Source organism: Ciona robusta, chromosome 6 (assembly GCF_009617815.1).
Source record: "Ciona robusta chromosome 6, ASM961781v2".
NCBI classification, from domain to species: Eukaryota; Metazoa; Chordata; class Ascidiacea; order Phlebobranchia; family Cionidae; genus Ciona; species Ciona robusta.
Window position 1 is genome coordinate 60832 of NC_143240.1, and position 13471 is coordinate 74302.

Below are 13471 nucleotides of genomic sequence, written 5' to 3' on the forward strand. Positions count from 1 at the left end.
AAATTTTCGCTACTAATCACTTGAGTAAAACAAAATAAGACAGTAAAAAGACCTTACAATTTTATCATTTCTTTTCAAGTTAATTTCAAATTCAGAATCGGGTTTCAAAAGTTATATAGTAGAGTGGGGAAAAATGGGACGCCTTTTCGTTCTAATTTTCCGTCCAATTTAGTAGTAACCTAAGAACATTCAAAGAATTAAATAACTGTAACTCCACGAATCCCATAGACCGTTGTCAATTGTTTAAAACACGATCATGATATTTGGATAAAATGTGTTGAAGGTTCGACCTTAGACTATACCTCTATCAGAAGAACAACGTCTAGCTAGTTATCTACTTGTAAGCCGCTACCAAAAACTTGGCGAATATATTTTAAAATATCTTTAACACGCGATGCCTTTAATAACGGACTAAGGTCTTCCAATAACGAACAGCATGTTTTAGAGTTTAAAAATTTTGAGCTTGGTTTAGCCCGGCTGAACAAATTAGAAAAAAAATCACCGCCGAATAAGCCCGCACAGCACTCGACCGTAAACGTTCATTATTCAACCTCATCTTTTAAGCGTTAAATTGCAACAAAGATTTAATGTAATGCTAACCACATACCAATCCAATATAAGTGATCACACATCAATGTTTTTGCTATATTTATTATCTACAAGAATAAAATATACATCTGTTTATAGGTTTACAATTTTAACTAGTGCAAATTAGGTACTACTTGATAAACACTTTACAAAAGAGAGCAAGGCCATTGTTAATTGTTTAATACATGATCAGAATACTTGGATATTATGTGCTAAAATTGTTCCATCTTCCCCACTCTATCATACATAAAGCTGCATTTGTTAATTACTTAACATCACAAAGCAAAGCTACCCCACGTAACACCCAGTTATCTGGGTTAACCACAGTTTTTAAGTTGACTTGAGCAATGAAGTTGCGATCTGTTCTTGATGGTTTTTTGTAAATTGGACAACCATACATTTTGCTCTCTTGTTTTCCACCTAAGTAATAATATTACTTTAGTATAATATTAATAATAATAACTTTATTTGTCTCTTGATTATAGTAGTGAAGATTTAGAAATAGTTTAAACGAAAAGACAATATATACCCATAAAACACCAGTTGTTAAAACACGCTTACAGGTAAAAACATATTTACATTTAATTGGAAGAAAATAAGCGTGGTCGCTACACCTAGCAGACAAACAAGGCATTTATGTACCAAGAAAGACCATACGAGTGGTAAGACACTCGCCCCAACACTACACAGATTTAAGGCTGGATGTTGCCATTATTGTGTGTGTGCCTAAGACACTTAACAGTCATTGCTAGAGTAGAAACCAGTGTTTAGTAATATGTTAAAAATTGATAGACGAAAGACCACAAATGCTGTGCAATAAGGCACCCGTGTCTTTGGATTGTTACCAAGGAAACATAAGTCCTAATCATGATTGAATGAATGTAACTTATTGTATCCTCACGTGGCCGGAAAATGACAGTCGTTGTGACCCCTCGTGACAGCTGACGAGTTACCATGTATGTTACTTTGTGGGTGATTATTTTTTTTGGGTCATATAACATTATAACTGGTCAGTTACATATTTTAAAGCACTGAATCAAAATAAAGTGAAACACTCACCTGCTTGTACAGCATCAATGTGGATGATGGGCATCAGCTCAAACAAAACTTTTGATTTTGATTCTACAAGTTTCTGTCCTCTCTTATCCCAACCTGCACCTTCTAAGTATAAACCATAAACATAAACCCCTTCTTCTGGTGCATATATCACATCATCGCTTGTAGAAAATTTGGTGACTTCATTGTGAAGAATAACACTATCTAATGCCCATCCTTTATGTGCTCTTGTTACTTCCTATTGCACAAAGTTGTGTTTTAAACAAGCGTAAGTTTATTAAATCAAAAATCATCTTAACATTCTGTTACAAATTGTATTGTTTAAGTTTATTGTGATATATTAACTTATGATGAAAGTCTCACAAACACACCAAATAATAACTTTTAAATAAATTCCTCATATTCTAGGGTGCCTATCAAAACAATAATCTGTATGCACATAAATTTAAAGGTAACCTGTTTCATTGCTGTTAAAAATCCTTGTGGGTTAAAGAAGCCAGTCATCCAAAATGACTTCGGTTGGCCTTCAAAACACCATTTGTGAAACTGTGTGTTGCGATCCAATAACTCAGTAAACCAGAATCCTAAAGTGCTGGATGGCCAGGATACCTGGGGGAAATAATAACAATATTTAAAATAGAACATACATAACATAAAAATATTTGATCTCTGAAATTTACTTTATCAATTAAATGAAAAGCTGGGAAATAACTTTAAAATGCCAAATAAAAAAACAGTATTAATAAAAATGGAAAATACTACATAAATATTTCATCCTAAAACAGCTTACTTTCAACCACAATGCAGGTATTCGTGCATCATACATGCAGTCAAGCGCATCTCTTAAGTTCTCACTCATTATAATTGTTCCTTCTATTGCTAATTTCAAATCCAATAATGTTGATCGAACTATATTTATAACCTGCAACAAAACAATGTTTAACTGAAACCGAATTGGATTAAGCGTTTGCTTTTAACCAGCGGTTATTGGTTTAAACTGATTAATATCAATGTGTGTTATTGAGCAAGACACTTAACAGCAATTACTCCAACCCAGTGGTCACTAATGGGTTGTTCTAATTTCAACATGAAAAAATCTTTGCAAACTACCACGTATGGTGTTAAATACGAGTCTCTTATGTTAAAACCTGACCGCGCTTGAAGGTGTAGCAACCACGCTTATTTTCTTCCAATTAAATGTAAATATGTTTTTAACTGTAAGCATGTTTTAAAAAAAACTGTTGTTTTGTCGCTATATTCTTTTTTTATTTAAAATATTTCTAAATTTTCGCTACCGTAATCACAGAGATAAAGTCTTCATTATTGTTATTAAACTTTGAGAGAATTTATATCAACACTACATACTGAATTGTACATAAATATAACATAACTTACCCTTTGCATTCTATCAATTTCTTGTCGTAAGAAAATATTCATCGGCTGCAAAGCTCCTAATATTTTCAGTCTTTCCTTTACCTACAATGAATCCGCACGTAGTTTATAAGTTACAGGACAATTAACATATTATATTGTAATATATTTAGACATCAATTTAAGGGTTATATTCAAAATTGGAGTTTGTTAATTTTTTAAGACATAATATAAACTGATTACTTAGAATTGGTGGAAATTTTAAGCGAAAATTCGAATTACAACAATTTAATACACGTTTTTAATGTAGAAGTTAACATTGAAACCCAAGAAACAACTCCTCAATAAAAATTAACAAATACATTTATCTTACCTCATATGGAACGTAGTTCTTTGGTAACTTTTCCAACATATCTTCAGCCATATTATACGCTATATCTTCCCTTGTCTCTCCTGTACCTGAACTGCTATCCTTGGGTTGAATATTAAGTATTGTATCAAGAACTTCTTTTGCAGAGTTTGTCTGGTATGTTATATCAGCATTTGGATGCAAACCAAATACTTCCGGTGTGTCAGTTATGGGAAGTGCCTACACATGTAGATAAGTTGAAATGCAGAAACACAATGAAAAATATATAGTACTGTGTGGGGAATGTTGGAAAACCCTAAGCACATATTATCCAAATATCATGATTGTGTTTTAAACTATTAACAACAGTCTAAAGGAGTCGTGAGAATATAGTTTTATAAATTTTTTAATATTCTTTGATTACTACCAAATGGAACGACAACATGGAATAAAAAAGGTGTCCCATCTTACCCTACCCTACTAAAAGTTCTAATCAATTTAATCATCCAAAGCCAACATTTTCTTTTTAAAATAAACGTTCTCAAACCCAGTAGTTCTCGAAGTTTTTAGCTTATGGCATACTAAGAAAATAAAAAAAGAATAATAATTGTAAAAAAAAGTTGCTTTTAAAAAAGTAATGCAACTGTTTTGGGGTACCTATAAATGTATCTAATATATAGTGGGCTTTTATTTTTTATTTAGTTTAGAAAAATCTAGTATGTAGTTTGGTAAACATTGCTTTAACCACAAACCCATACCCTTTTTTCTTTATCGACTATGAAATTGCAGAACTAAAATGTTCACTTTGAATTTATGATACACTATACATTAAAAACATATATTTACATTGTATTTGACCTTGAATGCTCAAATAAAAGTGTTTACCTGAATATGTTCCAAGTATTGCGTAATAGTTTTACAATGAGGTATGCTGTAACCTTTGTAGAATCTGAAGTTCACTTGAAACATTGCTTCACTGAACCACACGCGAGCGAATGTGTTCAATAAAGTTTTATCATAATCATCAGTAACTCGACCACCATATTGTATTTCCCCTGCATTAAAACATCTGTCAGCAACTTGTACAATTTTGTAATGACAAAAGTATTTGGTACAAGAATGTTTGTTAACTTTATAATACAAAATATGTGGCTCTGTAGCAAAGTTGTTAGTGCACATATCTCCAACCCAGAGGTAATGGGTTTAATACTCATCGCTGCTACCACTGTGGGTGTATGTGTCCTCGAGCAAGACATCTTATGGTAATTGTTTAAACCCAGTGGTCACTAATGGATTGTCTAAGTTTCAACCATACATAAAAAAATAAAAATCCCCCCCAAAGTAACATACATTGTAACTGGTAACTCGTAAGCCGGCGGGAGGTGTATGAACAGCTGTGTTATAACGACTGTAATTTTCGGGCCACGTGAGGATGAAGCGAGTTAAATTCATTCATTCACACCATATGAAAAACCTTCAATCACATTAAACATACAACTACATGGTTCACATACCTATCATATAACGCACTGTGTTCCACGATACACCCTTCTTAATATCAACATCATCAAGATGGTTTTGAACAAATTGAACGGTGGCATTGAAATCAGCTTGGTTGAACTCATAAGGAATATTCCAACCAATGGCGCCAAACTTACGACGTTCTTGTACTGTAGTGTGTAGGAAAGCAACACCGTATAACATGGGCCTCCATTGTGGCATGTTCGATATTTCCAACTGGTCTTGTGTTATTCCTAAGGCCCATAACATTTAATAATGTTGGCAGTTATAGGAAATGATAGACAAAAAACAATGATAACATGGGAGTGGTTATGCAATCATAAAATGTTTACATTGATTATTTGATAAAGGGCATCGTTTCTTAGCTGACATGTAATTTATGCAACGTTCTATTTTAATTAAATAATGTGGAGTTTAAGACATTGTCTATCAACTCTATAATAGAGTCTATATAAAGAGACGACTTTAAAGAGTTTTAAATATAACAAGTTTGTGCAATATTGATTTTTTTTTGTAAAAATGTCAGAGTATTAGAGATAGGCGTAGAAGATATATGATTGTTGCAGTGAGCCGCTATGTACCTGTGTATGAACGTTTCAATCCTGCCTTCAACCCCTGTGGTGGTTCGTTTGTGAATTTAATTGAAGTCTGAAGCAAAGTGATTGGAAATTTTGCATGTACTTCAGTGGTGATCCATAATCGAAATGATGGATGGACATCAACAGCTGTGAGGATGGTTGTGAGCAATTCATCCAGGAAGTCAAGAGCAAGATGACAGTTTTGTAGAAGAGCCCACCCACCCTTCAAATAAATGAAACAAATATTCATCTTGTAATTTATTATAATTTATAAATCAAAAGCTTAATGTGTGTTGTCTGTTGCTTGATAAAGAAGTTAAATTTCTGTTTTTGACAATACACAACAAATTCATTCACCTTCCGTTTTTACTTTGTCTATTATTGTTTGTACTTTTATTATTATAACTGAAAATTATTTTGTTATTATTATAACTGAAAACAAATTTGTAGACCCCAAAAGTTTACACCTAATTAGATGCATTTGATGAAAGAAAATTTGCTTGAAATACCAGCAAGCAAAATATATGAATGGCTGTTTTAGACATGTACATTATTGTACATTAAGTTTCTATACTGTTTCAAATGTAAGTCAATAATATTTATTTTGTTTATTTTCTTTTAATTGTATGCAAATATGTTTGTAAGCGTGTTTTAACAACTGTTGTTTTGTCGCTATGTCCTGTCTTATCGTTTAAAATATTTCTAAAATTTTACTACCGTAATAGACGATACAAATCAAGTTATTATTATTATATAATATCATGTGAAATTGGTAAGCTAAACTTACATTAATCATGGAATGTTGTATCAATCTTCTCGCATGAACTTCCTGACCTTGCCCCATGCTCACGTCACGACATTCCAACTTCATTTTTTTTGCCAAACCTTCAATTTGGACGGTTGGATCCGATCCCATAGACAGGAAACATATTAGTGGAGTACGTGGGTTACTTTCAGCCCACATCTTTTCAAGATCAAGAATAAATCCTTCAGCAAACTCCTCACCAAGTGTTTCGATGATGTAACGTCGACTCTGTTCATTTTAATCAACCACAATTAACAAAAGTTTCTTGTTATACAAATATATGATATATTATTACACGCAACTTATACATTTGTTTGTAGAGTAAAAGACATCTAATTACTGACCACTGGGTTGGAGCAATGTCTATTAAGTGTCTTGCCCAAGGATACATACCCCAATCAGTATTTATATTCCAAGAATAAAACCGAGTGTTTATACAGAATTATTCAGACAAACCAACAACACAAAGCAAATAATATAATAAAATAAACTTGAATAAATCACCTGTAACATTGTACGATCAGGACACCAACATCTTATGAGTAAAAGTCGATGAAAAACTTTTAATGAAACTTCATATCCATCAGGGATCACTGCATCTTCTGGTGCTTCTTTATCAAACCATTGCTTCCATTGTTTCTCATTGTTTTGAATCTTTTGAAAATTAAGTGTGTAAGTGAATGAATGGGTGTGACTTGTTTATCCGTGTGGGGCCGGAAAACGACAGTCGTTATAACAGGGAAGTTCTGTTTCATCACCTTTGTACCAGCTTATGAGTTATCATGTATGCTGTTAAGTGTCTTGCCCAAGAACACATATGCCCACAACAGTAGTAGCAAAGAGCCTTAAACCCATTACCTCTGGGTTAGAGATAGGCACTCTAACCACTTTGCCGAGGCGTGAAGTGAGTCTTAAACCATGGAGTATTACAATATATTTATTCAACATTATTGTGGAAGTATATCAGACTGCATAGAACAAAGTAATTGTACAATGGTAAGAAGAAACATTTTTGTGACTAACAGTAGACTGTACATGCAATAAAAGTCACAATAAAACAACATTTAATATATATCGTTCAAAATGGTGTGTGCCGTTACCTGTCTTAAGATATCATTAAAATGTTGAAGTTTTGATAATTCTACAAGATTCAACCAAGTCATATCAAGAATCCATTTGCATGGTTTTGTTGGACAAGCTTTCAAATCCAATGATGCTCCACCTGTATAAAGAAGTAACAATTTAATGGGTCATGTGTTTATTTATGTTTATATTGTGCAATGTTATCTCATTAACAAAAATTCAATTATACTTTTATTTTTTAAACCCTATTAGTTAGAAATATAATAAAAAATTAAACAGGCTTGTACAATTAAATTGAGATCAAGATTTCTTATCTTAGTATGATTAATATTTCACAAAATATTTGGTAGAATTAAACGTTATCAGTTATCACTGTTTCAGTCATTACTGTCCCTGTTCATCAAGCACCATCACGCATTACCCATTATATTTTTGTCATTTTTTCCTGTCTATCATAAGTAATCAAGTCAGACTTTTAAAAATATTTTATCCTCTACCAGACCTGAGAATCAAAGACGTCATATATATTAATATAAAATCCAAACCTTTAATAAAAGTCAGCAGTTCTTTGTGGTTGATATCTCCAGATGCAAGTTGAATCTTAAGCGCCATCAAAAGTGTAAAAAGTATTTTGTGAGTTTCATAAAATCCACGAGCCGCATAAATATAAACCTCGTGCGTCATTACTGATATAATGTTTTGGATTCGTTTGCTTGTAATCGGACTCTTCTTTGCACTATTGAAAATTTACAAACATAAAGCATAACTAGTTAACATTAATGAAGTAAATACTAGTTATAAGTGCATGTGAAAACTTCTTTAATTAGTTAAATTATTTATATTGGTATTTATTATTAGTGTTTACAGTTTTAAATATGGAGTTCAGACGGTTCATTGATGATTATAATCTCTAACACAACTTGTACCACTGCTTATGATGCAAACTTTATAAAGTAAAACAAACATTAGTTTAGGCACAAATCAATTAAATGAATTAATGTAATTTACCCTCGCATGGCAGGGCAACGACAGTCATAACACGAGTGTTCTGTTCCATGCACCTTGTGTCCATTTACAAGTTATCATGTATATGCAACTTTGTAAGTAATTATTTTTTTAAATTTTTGTTTTGATGTATGGCTTTTGATTTGGACAACCCATTAGTGACCACTGGTTGAGCAATTGCCATTTAGTGTCTTGCCTTGTACTGAAAGTCCTAATAAATTTAATAATATAAAAAACATACCTTGATAGAGAAAGATCAAATAAACCAAGAAATTGTTTCAAAGATGTTTGATACATCACATTCACCATAGACATCTCAACTATCAAGAAATAGAGTATACTGCCTCTGGTAGCAACAGGTCTGTATTCTTCACGAGCAATATTTATCTGAACTTCAGTTTCGGCTGCAGTTTGTAATTTTTTTGTCACCTAAACAATTAAAAATTTAAAAAACCTTATTATTTTGTGTTGTAAAAACTGTTGTTTTGTCACTACATCTTATCTTTTCGATTAAAATCTTTCTAAATCTTTGCTACCAAAAGAAACAAATATAGTTATTATTATTTTTATAACAGCTCTTGTAGAAACATTTTTTGTATTATGATAAAAGCAATCAGAAGTTGCCAAATCATTGATTTAAAAAACATAAACATGCTACAAAAAGTTTACCAGATATATACCTTGCCTTAAGTAAGAAATTAACATTAAATAATGTAGAATATTGAAAATCTTACTTCTTCAGCAGTTTGTTTGGTAATTCGTAATACTCCCAACAAACTTTCATCTTCCACCAAAGATCCTTTAGTTGAAGTAAGTCGGAAAAGCAAATTATCTTCAAGTTCCTTCATTTTTCTCTTGTTTGATGTGACACCACTTAATAATTCATTTCTTTCTTTTTCAAGTTCCTAAAAATAATTTCTTTTTTTAGAAAACACAAATTGCATCAATATTATTTATTATTCCTGTATGATAGGGCAATTTATTAGTGGCACACCACCTCCCAAATAACAAAACATGCAACTGTGAATTTTTTATATAAATGAGGAACACATAAGTCAGCACTGGGTCAAAGAAATTAGCATAAAATGTTGACTAATGACACAAGTAGTTAGCGCGCCCCTAACGCAGAGGTAATGGGTTCAATGCTTGTCGCTGCTATCATTGTTGGCATATGTGTCCTTGGGCAAGACACTTAATGACAATTGCTCCAAACCAGGAGTCACTAATGGGTTTTCCAAATTATCAGTCATACATAAAAAATATATATATATATTCAACCACAAAGTATTATACATGGTAACTCATGAGCTGGCATTAGGTGTATGAAACAGAACACCCAGGTAAGACTGTTGTTTGTGTTTTATAAGACTGTTGTTTTCCAGCCATGCGAGGATAAAGCAAGTTACACTCATGCCAATAATGTTAGCAGCATTAAGCTTCACAAGTCTATACACTGCTTATGTAACTAGGTTGTAAACATTATGATACAACAGCAATTCAACTAAATTGTAAATAATCGTCCGGCGCCGAGGTATAGTGGTTAGCGTCCTGCCTGTAACCCAGAGGTAATGGTTTCAAGGCTTGACACTACCATTGTGGGGGTATGTGTCTTTGGGCAAGACACTTAATGGCAATTGCTCCAACCCAGTGGTCACTAATGGGTTGTCTAAATTATCAGCCATACATCAAAAAATGAAAAAATCCAAAAAAATATTCACCTACAAAGTTACATACATGGTAACTCGTACTTTACCATGTGGCACGAGGTGTTAAACCCGTGTAATAACGACTGTTGTTATCCGGCCACGCCAGGATAAAGTAAGTTACATTCATTCATTCATACATTCAATTTTTAACCTAAATTATGAACCTGTTTTTCTGTTAGAATCGCTCTTCCAAGTAATTGGTCTTCCAAACCTTTAACAGTAACCGTGAAATCTATAATTGAGGTTCGTGCACTTATTTCAGGAGTATAAGCTGGATTTGGTAGCTTGGTTGTTATGTAAAGTTGAAAACCATCCATAATATCAACTTCTTTGTCACCAACTTTCACCTGCAAATTTAGGTTTCAATTTTATCAAGTCTTATATCTATATACAAAAATAAAGAAATACTGCTTTATTTTAAATATTGCCTGATGCCATGGCACAGTTGGTTAGCCCGATTTCCTCTAACCCAGAGGTAATGGGTTCAAGGCTTTGTGTCCTTGGGCAAGACACTTTACGGCAGTGGTCACTAATGGGTTGTCTTAATAGTCAGTCATAGACAAAAACAAAAAATCCAAAGAAACAATCACCCACAAAGTAACATACATGGTAACTCGTAAACTGGCACGAGGTGTATGAAACAGAACACCTGTGTTATAACGACTGTGGTTCCCCGGCCACGCGAGGATATTAAGTTATACATTCATGGATCATTCAGCATAGAATATTGCTCCAACCTTATAAGTTGTTCCTAACTTAATAAAGTTTTTATCGAGCACATTATCAAGAGCAGGATCAAGCTCTTCTCCAACATCCTCTATAAGGAGAGGTCGTCCAAGAGATAAACAATCTTCCAAATGTGTCCGGAAGTATTTATGGTTCAAGAATGTTGTCTTAAAAGTGGTAAAAAATAATGTTTCAAAAAAAGTTTATTAAAAAGAATGATAAATATGACAAAAGTAGCAAAATTTAGAGACTGTAGCGGTTATGTGTTTGAAGATGTTGGTTACAGGTTTGGATTAAATAAAAAATACTATCACACACAATTTAGTATTTGAAAATATTTATACCAAAATTTTAGTTTAGGTGCAAATATATCTCTTTTCCAATTTTTTTGTGTTTTTTTTAATTTGGTATTGACTTTTTCATATCCTATTCAGGTGAATTCATCAAAAATGGCAACCTGAACAGGGCGTTGAAATGTCGGTGCGAAAAATTATTTGATAAAAAAGTGTTTTAATAATGTTAGGTGTAAAAGCAAGAGTTTATAAGAATAGGAACCTGTAGATCATTCTGTGATTCCTTGTTGTTGATCCATTGTTTACCTTGACCTTGTGGATCAACTAAAAGTGGAAATCTTGGAGATTTTGTGACGATTATTCCATTTTGTATGGACAGTTCATCATTAGGAAGACCCTGTACGTTAAGTGATGATGTAACAAGAGAGCAATACTCTAATGAAAAGGCATGCATAATATGACTTCGTTAAAACAGTTATAAGATTCACTAATATTATAAACACAACATGGTTTTTTTAGACGTACTACTATAAACATATATATTTCACTATTATTAGAAGTTAGAAAATCTTAAATGGGTGTTAAATATAAAAAGTTTAAAAAAAATATTTTTTTTCGGTTGTAACGAACAGAAATAGAGGTTTGACATATATTCGAAAGGGAATGTTCTTATCTTACTTGAAGATTCCATTCTGTGATTGTTGCTGAATCTGACAACATTTCGATTAAATTCAATCCATCAGTGTAAGGTATTCGCCTCATTTTCATGTCTCTTTGCCATTCTGTAAAATTAAGGGTCACTCACGTTATTCATATTTGCATGTCACCAGTCAATATGCTCAAGTTAAGTTAAAATGTTAACTATTAAGTGGTACATTACTTGTTACAGTGTATCCTAATATACCAAAAACTTGATTATCTTTTCACTACGATAACAAAGATCAAAAACCAATGTAGAGACAACTGTACTTAACACACAGTTGGGTGAAAACTATACAGATAACTATTGGTTAATAACGCTATTAAGCCCACCAACTGAATTGTAACTAATTTTTTAAAACAAATTATTCCATAATTGTAGGAAAAGTTGGCATAAATACACATTACATAAAAGGGTAACCAGGTTTAAACAAGTCTATGTAGCATTAATGAGTGTTGTTTTGCTGTTATACCACATGCCTTTATTATAATTGATCTGTTCTATAATAGCATATTAAATGAAATGTTTTTTTAGGTCATGTTTTATGTTAAATATATTTAATAGTGTAGTTTGAAAGCCAAACCAATAATACACCACTGTCAGCTACATTAAACAGACTTCTCCTGGTCCATGTACCGAGTTGGACATAAACAACTCGTAAGCTGTGAGGTGTATGAAACAAAACACTTGTGTTAAACGACGATCATTTCCCGGCCACACGAAGATAAAGTAAGAAGCTACAATACAATATAATCCAAACACAACCACCAAGCAATATGTGAAAGTACATACACAAAAAATCTTTAATATAAACCAAAAACTTGTGGGACATAAGAAGGAATTATGATTTTACATCGGCGCCAAAAAAATTAACAAATAAATACAAATAGACCCACCTTGTAGTAACACATTACGAAACTCCTGGTTAAATGGACCAGCATATGATAGGAATGCTGTTGCCATGAGAACGTCACCAACTAATCTTCTGGATTGTGCTGTGAACTCACGACTTTGATCTGTCCATCTTTCCTTCTCTCCTCCCAAGACACTGATAAGTGACGAAGCAGTTTGCATCTTCCTCCTGCATTGCTCAGCGCTTGCTGCCAGATCCTGTGTTTGTGTGATGTATAAATTATGGGAAAAATCTGTAAGTTCCTTCTAAACGTTTTTTAGTAAAGTTTAAAGTCACTTTATTATGCTTGTGCAGTTAATAAAACACACAATCCAGTTAAACTTCTTTAAACAAATATTTTTAAAAAATGTCCTTCTAAAAAATACAATGTTCATTTTTAGATTAATAAAAAAACCTGTTTTTCTTTCATTGCTGCGTCATAACGAGCTTGTACAACTGCAAGTTCACGATTTTTTTCATCTAATTCCGCTTCAGCCTTCTTTAAAGCCATCATTGCATTATTATACAATGACTCCTGTTAATTCAAAGTATTTTGATAATAAATAGTTTTTTACTGAAACTCATCATTTAAAAAGATGTGCAACTCATAATTTTAGTTACATTTATTCATTCAAATATATGGTTATTTATGGTTAGCAATCGCTTGGGTAAAACATGAAATAAATTTGTTTACTTTTTGATAATGAAGTTCATATTAATATAAAAACACACAGAGACTGGACTTACCCATGAAACTGAGACATTAGATAAAAGATATAAAAAGTATAGCTTAAAAAG

General features: G+C 32.5%; 1 protein-coding gene across 6 annotated transcripts in view; it reads right to left on the reverse strand.

Annotated features, from left to right (window-relative positions):
- Window positions 1-631: 631 nt before the first annotated feature.
- Window positions 632-13471, reverse strand: part of LOC149734573 (dynein axonemal heavy chain 5-like) — a 57994-nt gene continuing 45154 nt past the window's right edge. For all 6 annotated transcript variants that reach the window (XM_089879598.1, XM_089879601.1, XM_089879597.1 and 3 more), the window contains exons 66-86: window positions 13089-13208; window positions 12678-12891; window positions 11760-11863; window positions 11344-11478; window positions 10800-10955; window positions 10227-10409; window positions 9091-9261; window positions 8598-8785; window positions 7897-8087; window positions 7369-7490; window positions 6773-6922; window positions 6251-6496; window positions 5467-5686; window positions 4879-5118; window positions 4250-4419; window positions 3389-3604; window positions 3040-3120; window positions 2435-2566; window positions 2101-2253; window positions 1648-1882; window positions 632-1008 (exon numbers count right to left, since the gene is read on the reverse strand). In XM_089879598.1, the coding sequence (XP_089735724.1) occupies window positions 854-1008; window positions 1648-1882; window positions 2101-2253; window positions 2435-2566; window positions 3040-3120; window positions 3389-3604; window positions 4250-4419; window positions 4879-5118; window positions 5467-5686; window positions 6251-6496; window positions 6773-6922; window positions 7369-7490; window positions 7897-8087; window positions 8598-8785; window positions 9091-9261; window positions 10227-10409; window positions 10800-10955; window positions 11344-11478; window positions 11760-11863; window positions 12678-12891; window positions 13089-13208 (3582 nt within the window). In that variant the 3' untranslated portion in view covers window positions 632-853. The remainder of the gene's footprint in view (window positions 1009-1647; window positions 1883-2100; window positions 2254-2434; window positions 2567-3039; window positions 3121-3388; window positions 3605-4249; window positions 4420-4878; window positions 5119-5466; window positions 5687-6250; window positions 6497-6772; window positions 6923-7368; window positions 7491-7896; window positions 8088-8597; window positions 8786-9090; window positions 9262-10226; window positions 10410-10799; window positions 10956-11343; window positions 11479-11759; window positions 11864-12677; window positions 12892-13088; window positions 13209-13471) is intronic.